Source organism: Bidens hawaiensis, unplaced genomic scaffold (genome assembly GCF_021521415.1).
Source record: "Bidens hawaiensis isolate Kalapana, Puna unplaced genomic scaffold, B.hawaiensis_p1.1 tig00081168_1, whole genome shotgun sequence".
NCBI classification, from domain to species: domain Eukaryota; kingdom Viridiplantae; phylum Streptophyta; class Magnoliopsida; order Asterales; family Asteraceae; genus Bidens; species Bidens hawaiensis.
The window spans coordinates 1-27593 of NW_027503768.1; the positions used below are offsets into that span (position 1 = coordinate 1).

The following is a 27593-nucleotide window of genomic DNA, read 5'->3' on the forward strand; positions in this document are numbered from 1 at the left end:
GATTTGAAAGATAAAGATGGGAAGCTGTGGGAGGAATGGAGCAGTAAGGCAATACATAAGATCAAAGGTTCCAAGGCTTAAATGGACTCCTGATCTTCATCTTTCCTTTGTTCATGCAATTGACAGAATTGGAGGTCCTGAAAGTATGTTTTCTTTAACCATTCTTGATCATGATGAATTGATGTTTATGATGATGATGAAGGTTTTATCATTTATGTATGTATGTATGTATGTATGTATGTTTGTGTGTGTATAGAAGCTACACCAAAACTTGTTCTTCAGATGATGGATGTAAGAGGACTCACCATTTCCCATGTCAAAAGTCATCTCCAGGTTCTATTTTTCATCATTTTTATGAACTTTTTCTTTGAAAAAAAGAAGAAGAAAAACTATCTTTTCATGTGAACATGATTATTTCTTGTTTTAATGGAACCTTTTTATAGATGTATAGAAGCATGAAGAGTGATGGAACCAAAGTTACCAAACAAGGTATAACAACAAATTAGCCCTAGTTATAAATTTCTTTGATTTTGTACTTTAGACCAAATTTGTATCACAACAATCATAGTATTCTTGAAAAGGTTTAAAAGTAGTTTACTTTCAAACTTAATAGATGTATGGTTTCACTAAAAATCTTATGTTGAATTGGTGGTTTTCAAACTAGGGTTATTATAAGTAGAGTGAATACACACATTTGTAGTTTCTAAAAAAAGAAAGAGATTAGTCACTTTTCTCACAATCTCACATATACCATAATTGCCTAATGTGGAGACACTAACTTGTCTCAATATGGCAACTAGCCAGTAATGATCATGATTCATGATTTATGGAAATTTATATATCAGGAGATGAAGTTCACAATTCCATTGGATCACAAAGAAGACAATCTCTTGAGGATCAAGATGATGGATGTATTGATCATGAACATCAAATGAAGTCCAACTTTCAAGATTCACATCCTCATTCCTCTTGTTACTCTCACCCTTCTAAAAGGTAGTTAATTTATCCATCATTTTATTAGTTAATTTATCAAAGTTGTTAAAATAGTATGGTATTATAAGTTGACCTGAATGAAAATTTTATAAAAAAAATACTAACATGAAAGGTGTTATAGTTTGCATTTGCATGTTGAGTTTATATTAAATTCCATAATTTTTAATATTTTATATATATTTGTTTTTAGAGGGAGAATGGAGACAAGAAATGGTAAGCATGAATGGTGGGGAAATGAAGCAGAAAGAGAGCAAAAAGAAGCTGTAGGGAATCTCACATGGCAGCATCCTCTTCATTCTTTCCCACATTATCTCTTGCATCCTTCTTTTACCCATGTAAATGCTCTTCATCAGGAATCTGACTTGGTAAAGCTTTTCACTCTCTCTCTCTCTCTCTCTCTTATATATATATACACACACAGGATTATATTTTTTTTAGTCATTTTTTTATTAACTGTTAAGATAAAAAAATCCCAAATATAAAATAATGCATAATCCAACAGTTTTTGTTCAATTCTATTCTAAATTTCGAAGTGTTAAACTTTATCTTTTAATGAATAAAATTTGTTTTGTAAATGAATCAAACGAACATAAATAATGACATATTTGTATTCGTTCAATAAATTTCAAATAAACATGAACAATTAATCAGACAATGTATTTATTTTCATTCGTTTAAAAAATAAACATGTTTATATTCGTTTATGTTCGTTCATTTAATATCTAAATGAAGAGTTCATGAACAAAAACAAATATACTTGAATATATTTAAACGAACATATATGAACAAACTTAAGCAGGACAAAACTTAAATAAACACAAACGAACAAATTATATTTTAATTTGATATTAGGTATTATAGTGATATAATTTGTAAAATACAAATAATATTTAACTATTTTCAACTAATATGTAAAAAACTTCCACAGATTACGTACATAGACGAACGTCTTGTCAAACAATTTATTAAGCGTTCGTTTCGTTTACAGACCTAAATCATTAACTTTTAAAACTTAAAGATATAATCCTTTAGTTACATGATTGAATCTTCATTCCTAAACATAATTAACAATAATATCATTTGTGGATATTATTAAATAGGTTTAGGCTTGTTTATTATATACACGTACATATAACATATATGTATAAATGCATTAGAATCCTGATATATCCACGTGATCAGTACGCTCTACGCAGCTAGTATCCTAAGGCTGAGGGGTGTGGGGGGCTCTAACGGGGGTGCGAGTGGGGGCTCCAGCCAATAATATTGTGACGTGTGGCAGAGAGAGAAACTGGATAAGATGGGTGTTGGAGCCCCCGCTGGAGCCCCTGGCCCTGGTGTGGAGGGGCGCGAGCAGGGGCTCCAGCGGATTTTTTTTTAATTTTTTTATAAATATATTCAAAAAACGTATTATTAAAAAAACTCATAAATTATTAAAAAAACACACATTTTTTTTAAAATTCAAATTACAAAAAAAACATACTAAAAATTAAACAAACAATAATACTTAATAATAACACTAATCTAATACAAGATCATCGGTCGCCTCTCCCACAAATGTTCAACCAACTCATGTCGAAGCTCCCCGTGTATCTCACGGCTCTTGATATTTGCTATGTTGTGAAGTTTTTGTTGATCACTGATTGTGGACGGTTGTGGCGGAATGTCACCTTGGTAGTTTTGGCAGATAGCTTTGCCCTCGTCTTCTAACGTCATGTTGTGTAGGATCAGACACGTGTAGACGACGTCCGTTATCCTCTCCCGAGTCCAATAACGTATCGGGTTCGCCAGAACATAATATTGTTTTTTTATAGCTCCAAAAGCTCTTTCAATATCTTTTCTAGCAGACTCTTGCTTCTTCGTAAAATACTTCCGTTTGTCGGCGATTGGATCTGTAAAAGCTTGAACTAACAAAGCCCATTCGTTGTAAATACCATCGACCAGATAGTACCCGTACTTGAAGAGTTCTCCATTTGCAACAAAAGATTGAGTTGGTTCAACCCCGTCGATAAGGTCGTTGATCAAATTTGACTGATCGATAACATTAAGATCGTTATTTGACCCAGCAACACCAAAAAAAGCATGCCAAAACCAAAGATCCTGTGACACCGCCGCCTCAAGTATAAGGGTCGGCCCTTCATGATCACCACGGTGGAACTGACCTCGCCAGGCCGTTGGACACATAGCCCATCCAACATGCGTACAATCGATGCTACCTAGCATCCCAGGAAAACCATGTTTTTCTCCGTGCACCTCATATATGCGTTGGATGTCATACATTGTAGGTTTACGCAGATATCTCCGAGCGTAAGTCGATATGACTCATACGTACAATATACATTACAAAATTAATGTCATACATTGGTTGATATTTAATAAAAAGTAAAATTAATGTTTTTTACCTTGGCAGAAAAAATGAAGGGATTCACGTGCAACCCTTTTCGACATCTGTAAATACTCATCCAAAGCGTCCGACGAGATGCCGTACGCTAATTGACGGATAGCAGCCGTGCACTTTTGAAGAGGGGTAAAACCGGGGAGACCCCTAGCATCCTCCCTTTGTTGAAAAAAGGGATACCGTGCCTCTAAATCACTTGCTATACGCATGAACAATTGCCTGCTCATTCGGAAACGAGTTCGAAAATCCGACTCCGCATATACCGGTTGAGGGCTAAAATAATGCCTAATCAAAGTATCGTTAGCACCCGATCGATCACGATCACGAGGTGGTGCTCTAACCCTCGGGAGTCGAGGTTGATGGGCTTGATTTTGCAAGAGATTGACCACGGTTGCGGTCAAAACTCCTCCTACATGAAGAAGCAAATCATCCTCTTCGGAGGAGTCGGAATCAGACGAGTACGACGACATTATTTTTAAAAAAAAAATTGGAAAGATGGGTTGATTTTGGGTTTTTTTTTGAAGTTGTGGTAATTGATTTATATGAAATTGGTTATATATAGGAAGAAAAAACTTTTTTTTTATTAAATTATGAGCCCAACGGCTCAATTAAATGATCCAACGGCTATGTCATTTTTCCCAATGCACCTTTACACCTCCTTTCTCCCGCGACCCAGCTTGCGCCCGCCTAGTTTTCCGCGCCCGCCTAGTTTTCCGCGCCTCGGTGGTGTGGTGCTCGCGCCTGGGGGCGCGAGCGGAGGGGCTCTCGCGCCCCCAGCTTGCGCCCGCCTAGTTTTCCGCGCTCGCGCCCCTCTCGCGCCTCGGTGGTGTGGTGCTCGCGCCTGGGGGCGCGAGCGGAGGGGCTCTCGCGCCCCCGCTGAAGCCCCACACCCCTCAGCCTAATGATTTTAAAGTTGTACAATGTTGAACATACGGAAATCAACCAGCCTTTAAACTCTAGTAAACAAAGTAGGGATGATTTCTTTGGCATGCATGTGTTGCTTTCAAAACCAGAGAATATGCTGTTTCTCTAAATACCTGTTTGGTTACTTCGACATTAATGCTTTTTCTGTGCTTTGTTTTTACATCCAAAACCACCTAATAAAACCACTTCTAAGCAGCAATATTGTACTGTCTTCATTGTGTTGTCAAAACATAAATATATATACTATACGAATCTTTGTAATCAAACATTATTTTCAAAATAACTTTTGGGTTCTACTTATAATTATAAATGAGGGGGTGCGAACGAGTCAAGCCACTTGCGAGCTAGATCGGTTTGAGAAAAAGCTCGATCGATATGATCTTAAACGAGCTCAAGCTCAAGCCCGAGCCTAAAAATAAGCTCATTTAAAAAATGAGCTTAACGAGTCTATTATTTATATATATTATATATATTAATTAATATATATAATGTTATAAAAAATAACTAAATAATATATATTATTTTATATATACAAAATTATAATTGAAATATTACAACTGTATGTACAAAAATTAATTAATAAATAGCAAACGAGCCGAGTTAAGCCGAGATCGAGCCTATAAAACTACTCATGAGTCGAACCCAAACTTTAGAAATGCAGATCGCAACAAGTTGCTCGAGCTCGGCTTATTTGCACCCTAAAACATGCTAAACTATTTTATTAAAAAGGTTATTGTTATTATTATTATTATTAGTGAGTTATTGGAGTATTAACATTTTGTTAGTGAATTCAATTCAACCATACCTTCCATTATTTTATAATACTGTTTTTACTTTTGTCACATCTTGACTATTTATGAGGAGTTACATTTTATTTTCAACGCATAGAGTAAGGTTGGTTTTGTCTTGTGTGGAAAACATGCTGGTATACAAACTTTTTGGGTAAATATTTTCAAAGGTTTGTGAAGGTGTTTGGTCGGATATTAGGCATTTATTGATTTCTGTTACCTACCTTTTGGTATTTAATTCATGATTTTTTAAAGTGTGTTCAAATTTCATTCGAATCTGATATACTTGAATATGATTTTTTTCAAGTATATATAAGTGATTATAGTTTTGTGTTGTATAAAATTTATACAGGTTTTAGAAGGTGCCGGTAGATGTGGACGATTTAAGAGACGGAAGCTAGAGAGCCCAAGAAGCATTCAAGATAAACATGAAGACGAAGATGAAGATGGGTTATTGTTGACGCTTTCATTGCACCATCCTTCGACACAAAAGAGTAATAACGATTCATCAACGAGTGACACTAGTGAGGTGTACTCAACGTCTAACGCAAACGATGGCTATTCGAACAAGTGTTGTGTTAATTTAGACCTATCTATTGCTTTATGTGGCAACTGATCGAAGATAGATTGAAGAGCCTTTTGAAAATATTTATATTTAGTAGTATTACAAATTATCCCATTTGTTTTAGCGTGGCATTAGGTTGGTAATAAAAGTGTTTTTATCTTGCAATGTTCCTTGAATCTTGTTTAAAATTCCTTTTAATAACAATCCACATGAGTTATGGCAAAAAATGTTGGGTTGATCTATTATTTTGTACTAGAGTTTAAACAAATGGTCATGATGCACCCAAATATGCAAGCAATTGAGTTGAGATATATCTAGAAAGTGTATCGATGATGTATCTGATAAGGACCGATTCGAGATAATTAATCTCTCAAGATAGTTAACCTGTTGAGTGAATGACTAGATCAGCTATGAACAATCATATCTTTATAATATTGTACTTATCTAGCAATGTTGAACGTTTACACACATTTATATATGTTATATGTTATCTTCAAAGTTATCAATTTACCTTTTTACAAAGTCGTCTTTAGGATAAAATGATTGAGGAAAGAGGGCCCATTCTTTTTGACTTCATCCTCTAGGCATTTGACCAAAAGGATCGGGGGACTATGGACATGTTTGATATATAATAATGACATTATACTCTCTTAAAGAATGGTAGATAAGTCAATATACCATGTTCTTCAAAACACATGTCGAGAATAAAATAAAAATTAGAATTTCAAATGTAAACTTGTAAGTTAATTAATTTATTATAATTTACAAACATATTTTAAGTTTAATAGAATATGAATAAGCTTTTACATTCTTTTGAATCATGTATTAATCACTTTTATTTTAAATTAAAATATTTTGATATTATAATTTGGAAGTACAATCAATTAATTAAGAGAATGACATAAAATAAATATGCATATTTGTTATAAAAGCAACATACTAAAAATAGATCCAAAATCTTCTTTAACATGGTCAAACCGTCATAGAATATCAGTTTATGATCGATAGTTGGCAATTATAACCGTTAATTAATAGATGTTAGATAAGTAGAAAGTCCTCAGTGAAAAACTCCATTAATGCCACCAATTAACGGTAAAAAAAAAAGGGAAAGAAGAAGCAACTTTAGCGGCAACGCGCACCAATTGGTGACAAACACCAATCTGCGTTCATTATGATATGGCGTCTCTTTGACTGCTAATATGGGTTATGACTAACTTAGTTAAACAAGTTATTGTAACCTAATTGACGTTGTGTTATTTTATGTTTATACTTATATAGATCGTTGTGACGTGTGTTTGGAAAAGTCTGCACACATGCATATCTAATAGTTTTATGGAAGTCCCAGAAATACGGGATTTTTTTTAAACGGACCAGAGGCTTTTAACGGAGACATTATGTTTGTAGCGGCGACCGACTCGTGGCCAATAGCGACGACATTTTCCACTTTTAGCAACGATGCCCGTCACCACTATTGAGGCTTTCCCTAGTAATATAATGACCAATAACCAGTGATAATCCGTTGCCACTAATGATTATTTGCAACTAATCAATAGTGACTTAATGGAGGGCGGAGACTGGCATTGGATATGAAGCATGAGTAGATTTTCACTTTAAGACCAAACCCAATGCAATGTATTAGGTTGTATTTATGACATGGTGATGAGTTGGGGAAAAAAGACAAGAAAGTGTAGGAAAATATTTGGCTAAATGCATGCATTTGGGATGCTTTGAGAGGGAATGCAAGAGAAAATGATGAAAAAGAAAGATAATTAGTATACTAAATGATGTTACATGCATTTAGATATTTTGCATTGGTGATGGTCTAATTGCAAATTTCTATAATGAAATTTGACACAAATTTTCTATTGGTAGTGTTTGTGAACACTGTTTGTTTATCCGACAAAATATTAACGGACAAACATGGACAAAGTCTTCTTCCGGTTCGTTTCGTTTACAACCCTAACAAAAAACGTTAACCATCAATTTCTCAATTTGTTTGTTTTTTCGAGCATGGCTCAGTTATTAGGTTTTGTTCTACTCGCTCCTAAAAGAGTATCAATTTAATAATTATATGTTTGGGTTGGGTTGTGGTGGTTTATGTGTGTCCGATTTTGCTTATACGGAATCATTTGGAAAGAACAATGTAAAGATACTTGAAACAATTGAAATACACGTTTTAAATTAATATTTAAGTAATTATTATATTTATATATAAGATAATTTAAGTGGTATATTCACCGACACGTCAAAGAAGAATTTATTTTTGTTAGGTGACGCGAAAGAACTTTTTGAAGATACATCTCTAATAAATAACAAAAGGCGATATCGAAATTTGACTCGACATCTTCACAACTCAGAAACACTTTTAAAAATTATTGACATTTGTATAAAATTCTTTATGCTATAAATATGTTCATAATTTATTCACCTTTTACATGCCATGTCCTAAATGTCATTTTAATGTTTACCAATGAATTATTCTATTTTTATAAGCCTTCTTTTATAAATAACAGATAACGGGTGCTATAGATCACGATATTACATGAACGACTAAACCGTCTATACGTGACGGTTTTGGTCGCAAAATGTGATTTGCAACATAAAAAGTTAGTCGTAGAAAGCTATCGTTAATATTTTTCGTGAAGAATTTGCCATGGAATTAAACGTGTAATATCTATGAGCGGTTCAACCTTTTTAAAGACATAAATCAAAATAAAATTCAGTGTCGTTTTTCGAATTATATTATTATAAACATTTTTCTAGACTTTAATGCCCAATTTGTGTTACGACAAATTTATATTTGTGGCGTTACGGCAAATTTTACAGAAGTGTTACATATCAAAGCTCATTAGCATTCTAGTTTTTCTTCATTTTTTTCTTTTTTGCTTTTTTTTCTTTTTTGTGACTGAGATTAGTTTCGTATGTGTTTTATGAAATTGTTTTATTAAAATCAAAGAGTATAAGAAATTGTTTTATTAAAATCAGATGTGTTTTATGCATTCAAGTATGAATAAAATAAAATAATATAAAAGGGTGTACGTAATTAATAAACATTTATGATAATGATTTTAAAGTCAAATTAAGATGACAAGTTCTATGTGGCAATGTATACACCGCAGAAGTGTTCGTTTCTTTATCACGTCAAGAGTTGAACTTCGTGTGAAAGTTAAAAAAATGGACTGGAAAAATGTATAGGTTTTAAGGGTTTGGAATTTTTAATTACATGAACAGTTATATTTTAAATATTATTACAAAAACTATAACATAATTAAGAGCAATATAATATTCTTCAATAAGATTAATAAAGTTGAAACTAAAGTAAAATTCTAGTTTTAGGTAGAAACAATAATCCTTGTAAACAATTAAACCGTAACCTAAAATCCTTCCCGTCTTTGCATGATAAGGTGTGTGAAAATATTTTCCGGTTCTTAAAAACAAAATCTGATTTCTTATCGACATATCAACATAACTACCCTTTAAATTCTATACCTTTCAGATAGGATTCGAATGTTGTTTAATATCAACTAGCTTCTAATAATTCGTTCACATTATTAAGGTTGTTGACTTGTTTCTGGCAACTTGTTATTTTTATTTTTTCAAAGATTTTGGATTGTCTTCTAGAATAAAAACCCTAAATCTAGGTGAACCCCTCTTGCAATACATGAACATAGAGAGAGATGAAGCTGCACCACATTTTATAACCTTTGGACATAAACCCTGCAATGTAATAATGTAAATTATATATCTTAGTATCTTACTTGTTTTTTTAATATATTACCAAGAAGTATAGAAATAGATAAACAATTTTGATCTGTTTTAATTAATATGCTTTTACGTGAAAAAATTGGATGAATAAAATATTATATCATATCAGAAAATAAGACCAATGAACAAAAATAATTGTAACATGATATTGACCGAATATATTTCCTGATAGCTGACTTGCATTTTGTTTCCTTATACGGCAATCACTAGGTTGTCAACTTTGACTAATACATAATTATTAGTTGAAATTTGTTTAAAATTTATATAAACAAAGTTTTTTTTGTTAATGCGGTTTGAAGGGTCAAGTTGTAATGGAAAAAGTACGTTATTATTGATTGACATGTGTCAAATGTAGATTAAACGGGGAATACCATAAAGGAAGTACTTCATATTTTCTTTCTCTCAAGTCATACATTAATACCGTTATTTTTTTAAAATGCTCATAATGTTTTCATACGACATTTTTTATTAACAAAAATGTGTGTAATGCTATTGTCTTTGTCAATCTTTGTGATATGTCTAAGGAGTGTCAACCTCTCATTATTAAACTTGATAACATCAAAGAGCTTAATTACTACTTATCGAGGCTACTAAACACTCAGCTTGACAAGAAACAATGTCTAAAAAGTTGCAGTCTTTGAAAGTATTCAAATCCGAGAGGTTATGTATTTACCGAAGGGTAAGAAAGCTATCAAGTGTAAATTCGTGTATAAAGTCAAATACAATGTTGATGGAAATATTGTATGTCTTTACATGGGTGCTCCTTTGGGTATGCAGCTTTATCATCCAATGATCAAGTTTTGAAGCTTAAGAAATCTTTTTATAGTTTAAAGCAAGCTTTTGTGGTGGTTTGAGAAGTTTTCCTAGCTAATACTATTAAAAGTAAATGTTATCTTCAATTTGACAATGACTATTATTTGTTTTCCAAGACACTGGATGGCTATGTTCTTCACATGACAGTCTATGTGGATGATACACTTTTAAGCGATAACGATTTGAAGGATATGTCTGCTTTAAAAGCTTTCTTACACTTCACATTTCAGATTAAGGATCTTGTTCTCTTAACTACCCCTTTGAATGGAAGTTCTAAAAATTGACATGGGATGATCATGACTCGATACAAGTTTACCTAAGACCTTTAGACTAAGCTTAATGCTACGGGCATTACTTTTGTCAATTTCCCGCTGTCATTGCATTTACAACTCAAATCTAGTGAAGGTCAAGTTCTTGATGAACCTTTGAATCATCGACGGTTAGTTGGGAAGTTGTAGTAATTCACCCATACCAGACCTGATTTGATATTTTGTTGTTCAATAAATGAAATGTTAAGTAAGGCACTATTTTTTGACATTTTCAAGTTGTAATTTATATATTAGAAATGTATTAAAGATAAAACATAAGAAAATGATAAGCTGAGCTTATAGAATTGTTACACGTAATAGTGAATATTTATTTATTAAGTGTGCGTGTGTGTTGAAATTGATTAGTAAAGTACTTTTTTTTCTTTTTAATTCTAATTCTATGGATTAACGAATAATATACCAATGATTGATGCAATTAGGTCCCATCCTTTTGACTCTTGAACCTTTTACATCCATTGAATTACATGCAAGTTGGAACGTGTTTAAATGATAAATGTGATGGATACGCTTCCAAGTCTCAATGTTTGTTCAACATCATGTCCAACTTTTTGCACTTTATAACTAAAATAAATAAATTTAAAGAAAAACCTAAACATCTTTGCCATACCTTGTGTTACCTTGTGTTATAGTATTGATAAAATGATTAATATTAATATAGAAATACAATTGAGACGTACAATAAAATAACACAAGACAAAACTAATGAGTAGAGAGCAAATATACCCAATATGATGTAAACAAACCGAGCCAAACTAAACGAAGCTTTGTTCATCTTTGCCCGTTAAGCTTTTATCAATCGGGCAAACGAACACCTAATCGAATGAAATTTTTTGTTCGTGTTCGTTCATTAAAAATATGAACTTGTTCCCAAACGGTTCACGAACATAAACGAACTAACACAAATGAACATAAACAATGTCTTATTTGATTATGATATCAATAATGACTAGTGTCAACGGTTCGCTCCGGCTACCAAGTTTGTTTTAGTGTTTTTTAACATTCAAATTCATATGTTAATATACATACAAATTAAACACAAAATACTCATATATATATATATATATATTGTTTTTTAGTTAATAGTTTTACTTAAATCTATAGGATAAGATCATAAAAGACCATTAGAAAAAGATTTAATGAATCAACATAAACAAACACACATTAGCAGAGACAAATGAATGTTAACGAACACCTTATCAAACGTCCACAAACACAATTGAACAACAATGTTATTTGTTTGTATTCGTTCATTTAGCTAACCGAAGGGAATTCTTTGTTCATGTTCCTTCACATGGCCGGCTGAAGGGTAGTGCCGGTCAGACCGTCGGCCGGGGCACCTAATTTTTGGGGTCCAAAATTTTTTTATCTATATTTTTTATATATACATTTAAAAATATACAACTTATAAAATATAATTTGATCTTTACCATCTTATAATTATTGGGCCCAAAATTCTTTTTTATTCATAATCCATTTAATCAAGTTTAAATTATTTGGCCCAAACTAAAACTAAAAACTAAAAAAAAATAAATAAACTCTCAATGCAAAATAAAAGAAATAGCTGTTGATTGAAATTCCTGTTTTGCTTCCTTCATTCTTTGCGAATGTTGAACAAAACATGAACAATGATTAAACCAACCGACCACCACTATTGGTTCATTGTCGCCCGAAAATGGGTAAATTTACACTATGTATAAAAAGTTTAGGCCGAAAAGGGATAAATTTACACTATCGAGCAAAAAACGGAGGGGGTCAGGCTCAAAATTTCGGTAAAAAACAGATAAATTTACACTATGTATAAAGATTTTCTTCCGAAAAATGATAGATTTACACCACCGAGCGAAAAAACAGAGGGGGCCAGGGCCACCCCTGGCTCCAACTAAACTACGCCACTATGAGCCACATAGGACAAATCTATTTTTTATCTAATATTAATAGAGTTTCACAAATCATTAGTTATTACGTTATTTGGTTTTAATAATATATTATTCTATGTTTATTGTTATAACATTAAGCGTCATTTAAAAAAATTAGCTTATATAGTTCGTTGTTAAGGTTTGGGCCTTTTTATTTCGGCTCGGCCGAGGTATATAAATCCTTGGAGACGACCCTGTTCGTTCACTTATTAAACGGGCGAATATAAACAAACTTTCCGTCAAACAGTTCGTTGAACGTTTTGTTTGCTTACAGCCCAACCGAATGGATTATTCATGTAACCCAAATGGTAATCACCGCCCCTTATTGACATGGTTTCTTAGAAACGTTTTTATCATTTTGGTCGGTATGAAATTAAGAAAAGAAAGATGACTGTTCACCTTGAAGAACTAGCAATATTATATAACCATCAAGACCACACCTAAAACTTTATAGGTTGGTTCATTGTCGCCCGAAAATTGGTAAATTTACACTATGTATAAAAAGTTTAGGCCGAAAAGGGATAAATTTACACTACCGAGCAAAAAACGGAGGGGGTCAGGCTCAAAATTTTGGTAAAAAACAGGTAAATTTACACTATGTATAAAGATTTTCTTCCGAAAAATGATAGATTTACACCACCGAGCGAAAAAACAGAGGGGGCCAGGGCCACCCCTGGCTCCAACTAAACTACGCCACTGTGAGCCACATAGGACAAATCTATTTTTTATCCAATATTAATAGAGTTTCACAAATCATTACTTATTACGTTATTTGGTTTTAATAATATATTATTCTATGTTTATTGTTATAACATTAAGCGTCATTTAAAAAAATTAGCTTATATAGTTCGTTGTTAAGGTTTGGGCCTTTTTATTTCGGCTCGGCCGAGGTATATAAATCCTTGGAGACGACCCTGTTCGTTCACTTATTAAACGGGCGAATATAAACAAACTTTCCGTCAAACAGTTCGTTGAACGTTTTGTTTGCTTACAGCCCAACCGAATGGATTATTCATGTAACCCAAATGGTAATCACCGCCCCTTATTGACATGGTTTCTTAGAAACGTTTTTATCATTTTGGTCGGTATGAAATTAAGAAAAGAAAGATGACTGTTCACCTTGAAGAACTAGCAATATTATATAACCATCAAGACCACACCTAAAACTTTATAGGTTGGTCGTGTTTACACGTATGTTGATTTGAAATACTTCCAAATTGATTAATCAAACAAAATGCTTAAAATCAAATGATACCTTTTCGAAAAGAATGTAACAAGTACTTGTAGTTGCTAGTATAATGCATTTAATCCCATGTGCTATTTGCCGGTTTGGACCATTTGCCTAACATTCGCTTGACTTTAATATAAACATGACTTTATGATTTGAACCAATTTTGAGAGAATTTAGATTGGTTCATTAAAAGAAAACTGTCCTCTTTAGAAAAAAAATATAGCAAAAAGTGTACACAATCAAACATATTGATATTGCTTTGAGCTTTCACATTAATTAGTTTTTTTTGGGGGGGGATAGCATTTGCATAAGCCTTAATGGTTTCTAAAGCTCAAAATCGTATTTCCGATAACCTAAGTATGAACTCGGTTTTGTTGGTATAATTCTAAACAAAAATCATGACAAACATTCGAAAATCCAAATTAATACCTGAATGACTTGTAATTCTTCGATATTTTGGTTGACTTGATTTTGACAATCTTATCGAACATTTATAATATGTGACATGATCTATTTATAACAAATACATATAAATGTGTGATATTATACAATATGCTATTCATGTACGTTTTTGTTTAGGGATGTGATTCTCATACACCACCCCCACATTTCTATACGGCTCGTATAGGCTAATATGGCCGTATAGGGTACGGATGACTGACAAGGAGAAAAAAAACAGCTTTTTGCAGCTTATACGATCGTATAGGCCTATATGAGCCGTATAGGCATTAAATGTCTTGTATTGCTCTCTGACAAGCCATAAAACCTATACGGTTGTATAGGGCTATACGACCGTATAGAAAACATTTGCAGAAGCATTCAGACTGCCTTAATCGCTGCCGGAAAACGACTATACGAGCCGTATAGTGCTATATGACCCGTATAGACATATTTTCAGTTATCTAAGCTTAATGTATGTGGACCAGATGTTAAAAAAATCTTAATTTTTTTTTTATTATATGTAAGCTACAAATATGCCTAGCTTATTAAAAATCTCAAAAAAATTTTAGAAAATTTAATAATAAATAAGCTGGGTCAACCGGTCATAAACAGTCTTGAGCTTTTGACGAGCTAAGCTTGAGCTCAACATTTAAGCCCGTTAAGATAAACGAGCCAGATACGACCCGTATAAATCACATATTTTAGATATATGGTCATCATTTTTTTTTAAAAAGTGCCTATATGACCGTACAGGCCTATACGACCCGTATTGGGCTATACGATGGCCGACAATATCAGACACAAACTGACACATTTATGTGCTATACGACCGTATAGCCCTATACGTGCCGTATAAAAAAAATAGTGTAAAAGGATCATGAGTAGTGTGGAAGAATCCCTTGCCTTTTGTTTATGATATTTATGGAGGAACAATGAACATTGATCTTGTAACATTATTTTGATACAAGCATCTTTTATAGGGAATCTTCTTTTTGGTATATGTTGGATATTCACATACAAATAATAAATGACCCAATATGTTTAAGTTCTTGCGCTTAGAAAAATGGCCCATTATGATATAAGTTTTTGGGCTTTATAAAGTATGACCCAATTTCACACAATATCATCATCATTGTCGTACTTAATATATCCCAAAAATAACAAAATTATGGTAGGGTCTAAGGAGGATAAGATGTAGACAGTCTTATTTCTACCATTTTGGAATAGAGAGGCTGCTTCCGGCGAGACTCCTGACTTGATAGTAGTTTTGCATCAAGCCTTGGACATAAGACACATAACACTCAACCATCGGGACACCGCCGATTGGTGCATGTACCATTGTCTTTCGGCTATTAACGCCACCACATGATGCCTGATTAACATTCCACCACTTTTAACGTTATTTTCACAAGATTAGTAAATAACGTCAAAATTAGTGCAATTTCACTTTTGCCCACCCGATGGTTCACACACATATACATCAATATGAGGTGCATAAATAAGGTTACGTGCCTAAACCGATTCGGGTTAAACCCTTTTATTTCGGTCATAGAGGACAAAAACGATTTCTGTCCAAAGTGGTTCGGTTTTGAAACCAGTTTTCAAGTAGAAATGGAACGGTTCGATTTAAAGCTGGTGTTTAACCGGTTTCAAAGAAGGAGTTCTCGAACCAACAACACACCAGCAGTTCCGTCTGTACACCTGCCTCAGTTATTTAATGTAATACAATGAATATAGGCATCAATTTTTCCAGTGATTACAGCTTGTGTTAACTATTACAATCCTAAAACTGTTTCATATACAAGGATACCCGCTAGTCGCATTTTATAGATGAATACAAGTAACGAACAAATAGCAACGACGCATAGAAACAACGGTTCCAAGTGCAAGAAAGATTCCATACCCGAAGCAAGCCATGTAACCAAAGAAGTACACGATTTCAATAAAATCGTTCATTTTTGTTAGATATAAAGAGACAAAGAGTAATAAAAAACCAACATCTTATCACCTATACACTTCAAGACCAGATAATAATAAGCAAAAATGCACATATTTTATAACTTTTAACACACCTCCACCACCATTCATGAAAACATATGATGTGTATATCTTGTAGCCCCAAGCTGGAAGTATGTCGTCACCATAGAAACTAAAGCGGTCATGATCAATAGAAGAAACAATATTATCAACATTGAAACATATGATGTGTATATCTTGTAGCCCCAAACAGCATCAAGTATGCCATGCATCTGAATAATAATCACATTGAATGACAAAAGTCCAGCCAAAGCCATTTGAGGAATAACACGCCTGCACCAACGCAACTTAGGAATCTTTTTGGGACAAATAGTAGTTCTGCATGGAGCTTGGAAATCAGATAAACGGTTCTTCCCAATTACCGCACCTAAAATAAGCAGCGGGAGTGCCAAAAATAACCTTAAAAGAGTGAACTTGATCATTTAATGAATACTCCTGGAAGATATTGCTGATAAACATCTACGCCGCCCGATACAAGAATCGCTACCATGCTGTAGACGACACGAAATCATGAACACTAAGAAACTATATTTTTTAATGTGTGTTACTAAAAGATAGCATAAAGATGATTTTTGAAATACGAACAGTACAAGTAGCAGTGTGCCGGAACCAAGAGTTGCTGCAAATAGAGACTTGTGTTTTGGAAATCTAAACACGTCACCATGTATGTTCTTCCATCCCATCTCTTCTTGATTGTCAGCCTCTTCAACATCATATGCACATCTTTTATTATACAAATTAATGAAATTATTATCAGTAGAAGACTGGACATGCATAGTTGTTAACAGTTAGTAGAAATAAATCACATACCTAGAAATATCTTTGCGAAGAACTCGTATGTAAACACTAGTATGCAAATGATCAGAATGAAAAGTGTTAAACGTGTATTTGCAATCGAGTAACCAAGCACATCATCGTCTAGTGGCACACTTAAATAATCGGTGAACATGTCCATTTTCTTATCATATGTTTGCTGTGTGACAAACCATTTAACAGAATAGGTGAATTCCACATCAGCTTCAATGTCGTCTGTTACGTTTACCATGTAAAGCGAGTCTACGTGAAGAAGGACTTCAATAACAGTTCCACTGCGATGAAAAAAATTAAACTAGTAATGATTGTAAAGGAAGTATTCGGACTTTATTATTTTCTCTCTATGATCCATTTCAACTCTTCCCACAAAAGCCGAAATTGGCATGTCTTCATGATACATTTGCATTCTGTAATCGTTTTAATCACTGTTCTAAACTCAGAAACATCTGTCTTGCTCAGTGTCTTCTTGCATAATAACTCAAATTGTTCACTAGGAATTCAACAAGATGGTTTCCATTCAACATTTTGTCTACATTAGCATCTGTTATCAGATACATCACATAAGTTAGCACCGAAAACTCACAACGGGTCCATACAAGAATGACAAACAAATTTAGAAAAGAAGTACCTTGTGAACAAAAGGGAAAATCATAATAATTATATATTTTTGTGTAAACAATATCCAGAATAATAAGAGGAAATGCCATAAAACATGAAAGGATTATCAAACGTAAATGTTTCGAGAGAATGTGACTAACCCGGGATTATTGTAGGGGTGAAGTTTGTTGGCATAAATGGGAACTGTGTCTCCACTGCCGTAGTGATGACCGAAGGCGTTTGACATTACTTGGCTTCCAAGATAGATTACCAAAAGAGTGATGAAAGAGATTACTGATAATGCTATCATCCTTGTTACTCAGTGTTGTTGAATTCGCTAGGCGCTAGTCGGGCAGTGGGGTACCGACTATAGCGATTAATAATGAGAGAACCTTGGTTGCGAACGAGCAAACGACTGAGATGAAGAAGGGTTTGTGCAGTTTGGAAATGAGAATGAATCTTGGGCATGCAACTGGGAGCACGTTGATGATTCATCTCCGTCATTATAGTTAATACTTAATAGTAACACAGTTGACTGACTCTATGTTACTTGTTCATATTAAATTAATTGTTATAAAGGAGTAATACATGTGCCTTTGTTAAATTATGTTTTGTAGAGTGCAGACAATGATTTTGGCGGGATGATTTTAATATTTTTATTAACATATATTTTATATTGTCTTCATTAAGAATGTTATTTAGTTTCTTCATACTTTTAAGATAAAATACTTTATAATAGGTATTCATTATTGAGTGACAATGATTATAAGTACATGACGTGAGAGACAAAGCTAGAGTTTGTAACTTATTAAACAATGAACCGACCCTAAACAAAAGACGACCTACAAACCCAAAACTTTTCCATGTTTATTTAAATTATAAAATTCAGGTAGTAGGATGTCAATGTGAGGCTAGCCCACTTGGTAAAGTCACGAGGCCTTTTAGTAATATGTAACATTAGACGACGTATATTGATTCTTTAAAGTTGCAATATTCATGTACTTAGTTAGATTGATCATTCCTATATATAGAAATCTTGGACTAGAGTACGTAGATGTGTATCTTATTCACTTGCCAATCAAGATCAAACAAGGTGATCTCAACTCCCCGATTCCAAAGGAGCATGTGGCCGAAACTGATATCAAGGGAGTGTGGGAAGCAACAGAGGAGTGTTAAAATCTTGGACTTAACGAAATCTATTGGCGTCAGCAATTTCTCTATTCAAAAGATCCAACAAATTTTTTCATTTGCCAAAATCCTTCCTGTCGTCAACCAGGTGATTGTCGAATGATAATCCATTTGATAGTTCGTCTTTTTATATACAAGAGACGAGACACATTTATAATGTAGGCTTAATTATAATATACACACTTTGGTATGGGGATATGCTAAAAAAATACTATATAGAATTGAGGTATATGTTGTGGTGTTCAAAATGTCCAAACTTTTAGCACATGCATTACTCATATTGGAATTGGTTTGAAGGTTGAGATTAATCCAATTTGGCAGCAGAAAAAGCTCAATGAATTTTGCAAAGAGAATGACATCCTTGTTACTGCTTACTCACCTTTAGGCGCGATCGGTACCAGTTGGGGCAACAATCGTGTCCTGGAATGTGACACTCTCCAAGATATTGCGCGGTCAAAAGGGAAGACAGTAGCTAAGGTCTAGTTAATCTTTCCACTTTGATCTACTCAAAGAGAATCAACATACAGAACAATCTTTACTCGTTTAATTCTCAATAAACCAATAATGTTGATTGTAGTTATTAGTGAAGATTTCTAGTCTAGCTTATCTAAAGACGACAATAATTATAATTCATATTAACATGCAGATTTCGCTAAGATGGTTATACGAGCAAGATGCAAGTATGGTGGTGAAGAGCTTCAACACTCAAAAGGATGAAAGAGAACCTTGACATCTTCGACTGGTCGTTAAATAAAGAGGAGTTGAATAAAATCAACCAAATTCCTCAATGCAAGCATAATTATCTAAAACGTGTTATCGTGACCAAGCATTGCGACATACTGGCTGAGATAAATGCAGAGCTTTGATTGACCATGAGTCAACAAAACATCACGTTTCAAGTTTTCATAGTTATTTCAATTTATCTAAACAATGAACAATAATAAGATTAGAGTATCCTTTGTTTCTCTAATTTAGGTAAAAAAAATATTCAAAATGGTGGTACTAATAGAATTGGTACCAGGTTATAATCAGAAACACGCACTCGTTAATTTGGCTAACACCCAAACACGAATATTATTATTGAGAAACTTCACAAAACTCAATTACCTGATTATACGATTACAATCTCTAACCCCAAAGCACGGGTATTTATAATCTAACCAATCACGTTTAGACTACAACTAGGATTGCTAAATAATAGGACATGATAATTATACTAACAATTAAATCTAAGCACATTTAATTGTTTATAGTTATCCACTCCTTAAATCCCGTTACTTAACCTTGCACGCCAAGTAATGGCCTTTAACCGAAATTCCCAACAATCACCCCCGGAATTTCGAACTCGAAACCGACAAGTCTTCAACTCCAAGTAATTCTCGCATCTCCTTGAATGTGATTCTCCCAAGAGCCTTCGTCAAGATATCGGCACATTGCTTAAAACCACTAACATGCTCGACACTTACTTCTTCACGATCAACACATTCTCGAATGTAGTGAAACCGAGATTTAATGTGTTTGGTCCTTCCATGGAAAACCGGATTCTTCACAAGTGCTATCGCTGATGTATTATCGATACGTAACACCACTGCTTGAATTTCCTTGTCGAATAACTCACTTATCAAGTCTCTTAGCCAAACTGCCTGACACGCGGCTGCGCTTGCCGCCATGTACTCTGCTTCACACGATGAGAGTGCAACCGTACACTGTTTCTGAGAACACCAAGTAATTGGTGAAGACCCAAGATAAAACACGTGCCCCGTAGTGCTTCTGCCATCGTCTTGGTCAATGTTATGGCTACTATCACTATAACCAAGTAACACGTTTTTCCCACGAGTGTAAGAAATACCAAAACTGAGAGTACCTTGAATATAACAAAGAATTTGCTTTATAAGAGTTGCATGAGATTGCTTCGGGCTTTGCATGTACCGGCTTACGACTCCGACTGAATACGCCAAGTCGGGACGAGTTTGTAAATGGTACCGGAGACACCCGACAATCTTTCGATATCTCGTAGCATCAAAATCTTCTTTGTCTTCAAATTTAGAAACTTTTATACTCGGATCCAATGGAATTTGAGCAGGATTGCAAATCTCCATTCCCGCTTCTGCTAAAATTTTCTTCGCATACGCTTCTTGCTTAATTTTTATCCCATCCTTACTTTGTGAAACTTCAATTCCGAGATAATAAGTTAGCTTTCCCAAATCCGACATCTCAAAGTTTAAAGCCATCTCGCGCTTAAACTCCATTATTAAGTTTAAATTGGAACCCGTCACGATTAAGTCGTCAACGTACACACCGACTATTAAGAGATCGGCTCCAATTTTCTTTCGGTATACCGCTTGTTCTTCTATGCACCGGTGAAACTTCAAATTTAACAAAATACCGTTCAACTTTGTATTCCACGCCCTCGGAGCTTGCTTTAAGCCGTACAACGCTTTGGATAATTTGTATACTTTGTGCTCTTCACCCTTTTTAACAAAACCAAGCGGTTGAGAAACAAAAACTTGTTCTTTTAGCTCGCCATGTAGGAACGCGGATTTGACATCAAGGTGATGCAATTCCCAGATTCGCTGCGAGAGATAACAATAAACGAACCGTTTTGAGTCTAGCCACTGGTGCGAAAACCTCATCAAAATCGACTCCGGGTTGCTGAACATAACCCTTTGCCACGAGTCTCGCCTTGTGTTTATTAAGCGAGCCATCCGCGTTTCTTTTAACCTTGAAAACCCAATTTAAACCAATCGCCTTTACACCACGTGGTAACTCAGTCAACGTCCACGTATTATTTTTATTTATCGAGTCAATCTCGATACGCATTGCTTTCACCCACTCCGGTTTCGATTTTGCATCATCAAAACAAACCGGTTCATCATCAGCAAGCAATTAAAAATCGTCATCAATTATACTCGAATTCAAGACATAATCATTAAAATGTACCGGGGTAACCGTGGCTCGAGATGATCTCCGAACAGCCGGCTCAGGTGTAGCCGTGTTGCTTGTACTAGCCGGGCTTGTTGGAGCATTTTTGACTATCAGTTCTTCATCGTCTTCTTCACCCCCGTCACCACTTGAACTCGTAGAGTTTGACTCAAGGTTCGACCCGATGTTTTCAGCATTAACGGTTCCTTCTCTGGTGTCAATTTCATCACCAAAGTTAACCCAAAACATGCCAGGTGCTCGATCCTCCTCATCGATTGTTTCGGTACTTTTACCCCAATTCCAACTTTGCTTTTCATCAAACACCGTGTCACCCGCTCGACTCACAACAATTTTTCTAGTCGATGGATTGTATAAACGATACGCCGCCGAACCTTTCTCACTCCCGAGATAAACTAAACGATTCGAACGATCGTCTAACTTCTTAATATTTCCCGCAACTATTTTTGAATACGCAACACATCCAAAAACTTTAAGAAATTTAAGATCCGGTTTCTTTCGCTTTAACATATCATACGGTGTTTTGTCTTTCAACGCTCGAGTTGGAATTTTATTAATCACGTCGGTTGAATGCCTCACCGCTTCACCCCACATATAATTCGGAACTTGTCTCGCTTTTAATATGCTCCGAGTCATATCCAATATTGTGCGGTTCCGCCTATCGACAACACCGTTTTGTTAAAGTGTATATGGAGCGGTTAAATGCCGAATAAAACCCTCGTTTTCAGAGAACCGATTGAATTCACGAGAAGTAAATTCTCCCCCTCGATCGGTTCGAAACGTCTTGATTTTCTCACTATTTTCCGCTTCCACCATGACTTTAAATCGCTTGAAGGTGTCGAAAGCTTCACTTTTTTCCTTCAACAGAAAAGTCCACATGAAAAGAGAAAAATCATCTATCAAGACGAACACGTACCTATTTCCGGCTATGGTACTAGGAATAATGGGCCCACATAAATCTCCATGGATTAGTTCCAACGCTCGGGTTGCTCTAAAAGTCGCCGACTTCGGAAACGGTTTCCTCGTTTGCTTCCCAACTAAGCACGAGTCACAAATTTGATTTTCTTGATCAACTTTTGGCATTCCAATGACCATATTATTTTTCACCATTTGTTTCATAGACTCGAAATTTAGGTGTCCTAATCTCGCGTGCCAAAGCCAATTCTCATTATCAATCCGGGCTTGTAAACACACGGGTTTCCCCGTCTTTAATTTAATCGTATAAAGACGATTCTTGGATCGAGTAACCCGCATCAACAATTTTCCTTGATCATCATACATTAACAAGTAATCATCTTTCATACGAATATCACAACCACTTTCTGTTGCTTGCCCAAGACTAATAATATTACTTTGTAAACTAGGAATTTAATAAATATCGGTCAATAATTGTTGCTCCCCCGTTTTACCGACTAGCAATATCGACCCTTTCCCGCAAATATCAACATAAGACCCATCTCCAAATTTAACTTTGCCACCAATACGCTTATTTAACTCAGAGAAAAAGGATAAATTACCCGTCATATGGTTGTTCGCACCGTTATCCAAATACCACAAGTCTTGTTCGTTCGAACCACCCTCGTAATCTTTTGGTATAACCTTCTGTTCATTCAAGTACACTTTTTCTTGAACGCACTGCACCATATAGAGGGACAAGTCTTTTTCTTTTGCTTCGGCAAAATGTGCTTGTCTTTCTTTCCTTCGTAACGGACACCTCGAAACGAAGTGACCAAATTCATCACAACGAAAGCATTGAACTTCCGAGTAATCCTTTTTACCCTTTTGTTTATACCCTTCGTTGGACCTACCTTATGAACCACGGTTCTGACTCCCACGTCCACCACCACATCCGATACCACGTCCTCGATTCGAACCTTTCCCGCGCCCCCACTTGATTCGCGTAAAAACCGATTCGAACTCGAAGAGGATTCAGAATTATTAAACAAAAGTTTACCTTCTTCAGAATGCAATACGTGTCCTTTTATACGCTCCTCATAAGTCTTTAACCTCCCAACAACATCCTCAAAACCGACTGTTTTAAGGTCTAACACTTGCTCGAGGGATGCTACAACTTGGATAAACCGGCTCAGCAGGCTTGTGAAGAATTTCTGGACTAGCTTCCTTTCTTCATACGGTTGTCCAAGTGTGGCTGCTTTAGAAGAGATCGCGGTTATTCTCGAGGCGTACTCGTCAATGGTTTCAGTTTCTTTCATCATCATACCGTCAAATTCACGTATTAACGTATGAAGTCTAGCACCCTTCACACGTTCCGCACCCATATTTCTTGACTTTATGGCATCCCACATCTCTTTTGCCAATTTAAAATTACCGATTTGAAGTATCTGTTCCTCGGGAATCGACTGAAACAGAAGCGCCTTCGCGATGTTATTTTGCTTCGCGTCATTAGAGTCCGGGTCAATCACATCCCAAACTCCATGAATCCCAAAAATAACCTCCATATGCATACTCCAAATCGTGTAGTTTGTTTTCGTCAAACGCGGACACTGAAACGACCCGGAGATCGTCTCCTTTTTCGCTTGGTTCGCGTCACCCATCTTGATTTTACGGCTGTAGGTTACCGAAAAATCCCGTGATGTTGATTCAATGGTCAAATAAAGTTTGTATGCTTGCTATAAAGAAACAAAATATATATTTAATAACCTTCAAATTATCTTTTTGTTTGCTTTCGTGCCTTCTGTCCACACAAAGATGAAAACCCCTTTGACATTTAAAGGGTTCTATTTGTATTTCACACACACCACCGAACAAACAGTAATAATAATTTTTGGCTTCCTTTTTGTTTTTCTTCACAACCACTTGCTAGCTGCTTCAACAAGCAAACAATAATAATAATAATTTTTCAGTCATGTTACCAACTTCAATCACGTCGTAGGTAAGTTGCTGCCCGAAACCCTCACGTCGCAGGTGAACGGAGTTGCAGGTTACCAACTTCAACACAAACTTCGATTGATGATTGAAGAAACCCTAGGCTCGGTCCCTCAATCCGATAATCGATTGTTGCTTGCTGCTGTTCCTCTTTACGTCACAGGGATTGAACAACAATTACAATTGTCGGCCGGAGATCCTTCACGTCACAGGTTACTCCTCCTTCAATTGCACAGGTCCGACCTTCACGCCGGTTCCCAGAGGTATGTCGATTAACAACGCTCTGATACCAATTAATGGAATTGGTACCAGGTTATAATCAGAAACACGCACTCGTTAATTTGGCAAACACCCAAACACGAATATTATTATTGAGAAACTTCACAAAACTCAATTATCTGATTATACGATTACAATCTCTAACCCCAAAGCACGGGTATTTATAATCTAACATATCACGTTTAGACTACAACTAGGATTGCTAAATAATAGGACTTGATAATTATACTAACAATTAAATCTAAACACATTTAATTGTTTATAGTTATCCACTCCTTAAATCTCGTTACTTAACCTTGCACGCTAAGTAACGGCCTTTAACCGAAATTTCCAACAGGTACTAATTAACTTCATTTACTTTGTTAAAGGTTGAGATGAACCCAATTTAGCATCAGAAAACCTCAATAGATTTTGCAAAGAGAATGACATTATCATAGCTGCTTGTTCCCCGTTTACATGGGGACACAACCGTGTCATGAAATGTGATGTTCTTCAAGATATTGCTAAGTCCAAAGGAAAGACAGTGGCTTAGCTTCACTTTCTGTTAGTCAAACTTTCTTTATTTAATAACAATACATTTATTATGAAGTTAAAAACAATTAATTTCGCATCAAATGTGAAGAGGTAGGTCCCAGTAGAGCCCAGTTGGACCCGCAAGACTCACCTTGAACAGGGACGTCTGCGCGGTTGGACCCGCAAGACTCACCTTGAACAGGGACGTCTGCGCGGTTGGACCCGCAAGACTCACCTTAAACAGGGACGTCTGCGCAGTTGGACCCGCAAGACTCACCTCGAAGAGACGTCTGCACAGTTGAACTCGCAAGACTCCTGAGGGACGTCTGCGCAAAGACCAACTGGATCCGCAGGACCAACCATGCTCAGAGACGCGACGTCCTTACGCGCAGTACGCAAGCTGTTCCCGCAGGAAAAGCCTCCCAATGGTGACGTACTCCGCCTGTTCCCGCAGCTACGGATACTAGCCATCAGGGAAGGCTACCCGCGCATCAAGGCTACACGCACAAGGCACTAACTCAAATAATTCAGTAATGTCACCTGAAGAGGGAATGAGCAAGCCGGGAATACTCCCGCCCAAAGCCGGGAATTCTCCCGCCCAAATGAGCCAGTCCGTACGATACTGGAGGATCTTTTGTACTGTACCTGCCAAGGTATGGACAAAAGAACTGACCAAAGCTGCGACAGCTCACTGACAACAGTACGACGGGCAGCACGCTCTAGTACTTAAAGTCACTATCAGCCGCTGCCTACTCACCAACCCCTGTCGGGGCACGTCCATAGCCTGCAGTTGGTGGAAAAGGAATAGTACACAGCCGGCCTGGTCACTATCAGCCGCTGCCTATCCACCAACCATCAGCATGGCACGTGCGTAGCCCACAGTTGGTAGAACAGGAATACTATTCAGCCGGCTGTACCTGCTTGCAAACCTACCTTCGGCTATAAATACTCCAACACTTTGGAATGGTATCATCATCTTCTCTCTAGCTATTTCTCTTAATATACACTTATATTCAAGAGCAATCTAGTCTGATTCCCACGCCGGAGGGAGGTCACAAGGAGGTACCCCCCCTTCTCAGTGACGAGCTCACGGTGTCTGTTTTGCAGGTCATCAGAACAACCATCTTTGCCGGAACTAACCCTCGTGGGAAACATCTATTTAACCCCCAGATTATCCGTAATCTACCCGGGGTCGATTAGTGTTTCTTCATTGGCGCCATCCGTGCATAAAAGCTAGAACTTATTCTTTTTCAGTTTTTTCAAAACTTCTGGAAAGATGGTTAAAGTTAATCCGGTCCCAAGGCCAGCGAGTGACCAAGAAACCCCGGTAACCACAACCCCAGCTACTGGGGGGAACACCGGCGAGTACAAAATATTTACGAACACTACCCCGGTTACCCAAGCCGGGGCAAGTGCAGTAAATTTTACGAACACTACCCCGGTTACCCGAGCCGGGGCAAGTGCAGTAAACAATCATCCCCTGGGATTCATTGATACCCAGGCGGAAAGACAACAGACGAGGCTCCCCCGCCAAACACTTGAACAAGTTAAAGCGTGGGCGGAAGCACGTCAGAAGGAATTCCAAGCTGAGTTGGACGAACGCCTACGTTCCATCCAACAGGCTGACGAATTTGGAAGCACTCGACAACAGCTCAACATGAGCAGTGAGTGCGAATACTCGGACGATGATCGGGAGGAATCCGACACCGACGCAAACCCTCGCCATAGAGCGAAAGGGAAGCGTAAGGAAACGGACTTCCAACCGAGAAGGAATTTCGAAGAAACCTTCAAACCAAGGAACGCGGAAGGAAACCCACGTGACTTCTCCAAAACCTTTAGACCAACTGCTGCAAATGCGGGAACGTCTAAGTTTGCAAGGGACATTGTGGAAGCAATCGCCTCGAGAAGTGCCAAACAGATGTCCAACATCGGCACTTATGATGGTATATCCGACCCAGACGATCATTTGAACAGATTCATAGCGGGGGCAACCGTCAGCAACTGGACGGAACCCACGTGGTGTTATATGTTCCAGATGACGCTGGTTGGAGCGGCTAGAGCGTGGTTTGACCGTCTACCGGTTCACCACATCTACGATTGGGCAGACTTCCAACAGAAGTTCAGCCAACACTTCAGTCAACAAAGAAAGTACACCGAAGAACAATGGACGATCCTCA

The 27593-nt window shown here is 36.3% G+C and overlaps 3 protein-coding genes and 1 pseudogene across 3 annotated transcripts; 2 read left to right on the top strand and 2 right to left on the bottom strand.

Moving 5' to 3' along the window:
• The first annotated feature begins 16 nt into the window (after positions 1-16).
• Positions 17-5731, top strand: LOC143607325 (uncharacterized). The gene is made up of 6 exons (XM_077082807.1): positions 17-143; positions 257-333; positions 444-489; positions 846-993; positions 1184-1358; positions 5456-5731. Exons 1-6 carry the CDS (start codon positions 17-19, stop codon positions 5717-5719), a joined length of 837 nt encoding a protein of 278 aa, XP_076938922.1. The 3' UTR covers positions 5720-5731.
• Positions 5732-16247: 10516 nt separating this feature from the next.
• On the bottom strand, positions 16248-17245 carry LOC143607320 (transmembrane 9 superfamily member 4-like). The gene is made up of 4 exons (XM_077082805.1): positions 17011-17245; positions 16791-16903; positions 16634-16691; positions 16248-16567 (listed from the first exon to the last, which is right to left on the bottom strand). Exons 1-4 carry the CDS (start codon positions 17243-17245, stop codon positions 16248-16250), a joined length of 726 nt encoding a protein of 241 aa, XP_076938920.1.
• Positions 17246-18606: 1361 nt separating this feature from the next.
• LOC143607321 (7-acetyl-epi-neemfruitin B aldo-keto reductase pseudogene) lies at positions 18607-19664 on the top strand (annotated as a pseudogene).
• A 2752-nt stretch (positions 19665-22416) lies between these two features.
• LOC143607322 (uncharacterized) lies at positions 22417-24293 on the bottom strand. The gene is made up of 3 exons (XM_077082806.1): positions 23547-24293; positions 23148-23373; positions 22417-23060 (listed from the first exon to the last, which is right to left on the bottom strand). Exons 1-3 carry the CDS (start codon positions 24291-24293, stop codon positions 22417-22419), a joined length of 1617 nt encoding a protein of 538 aa, XP_076938921.1.
• Positions 24294-27593: the final 3300 nt, after the last annotated feature.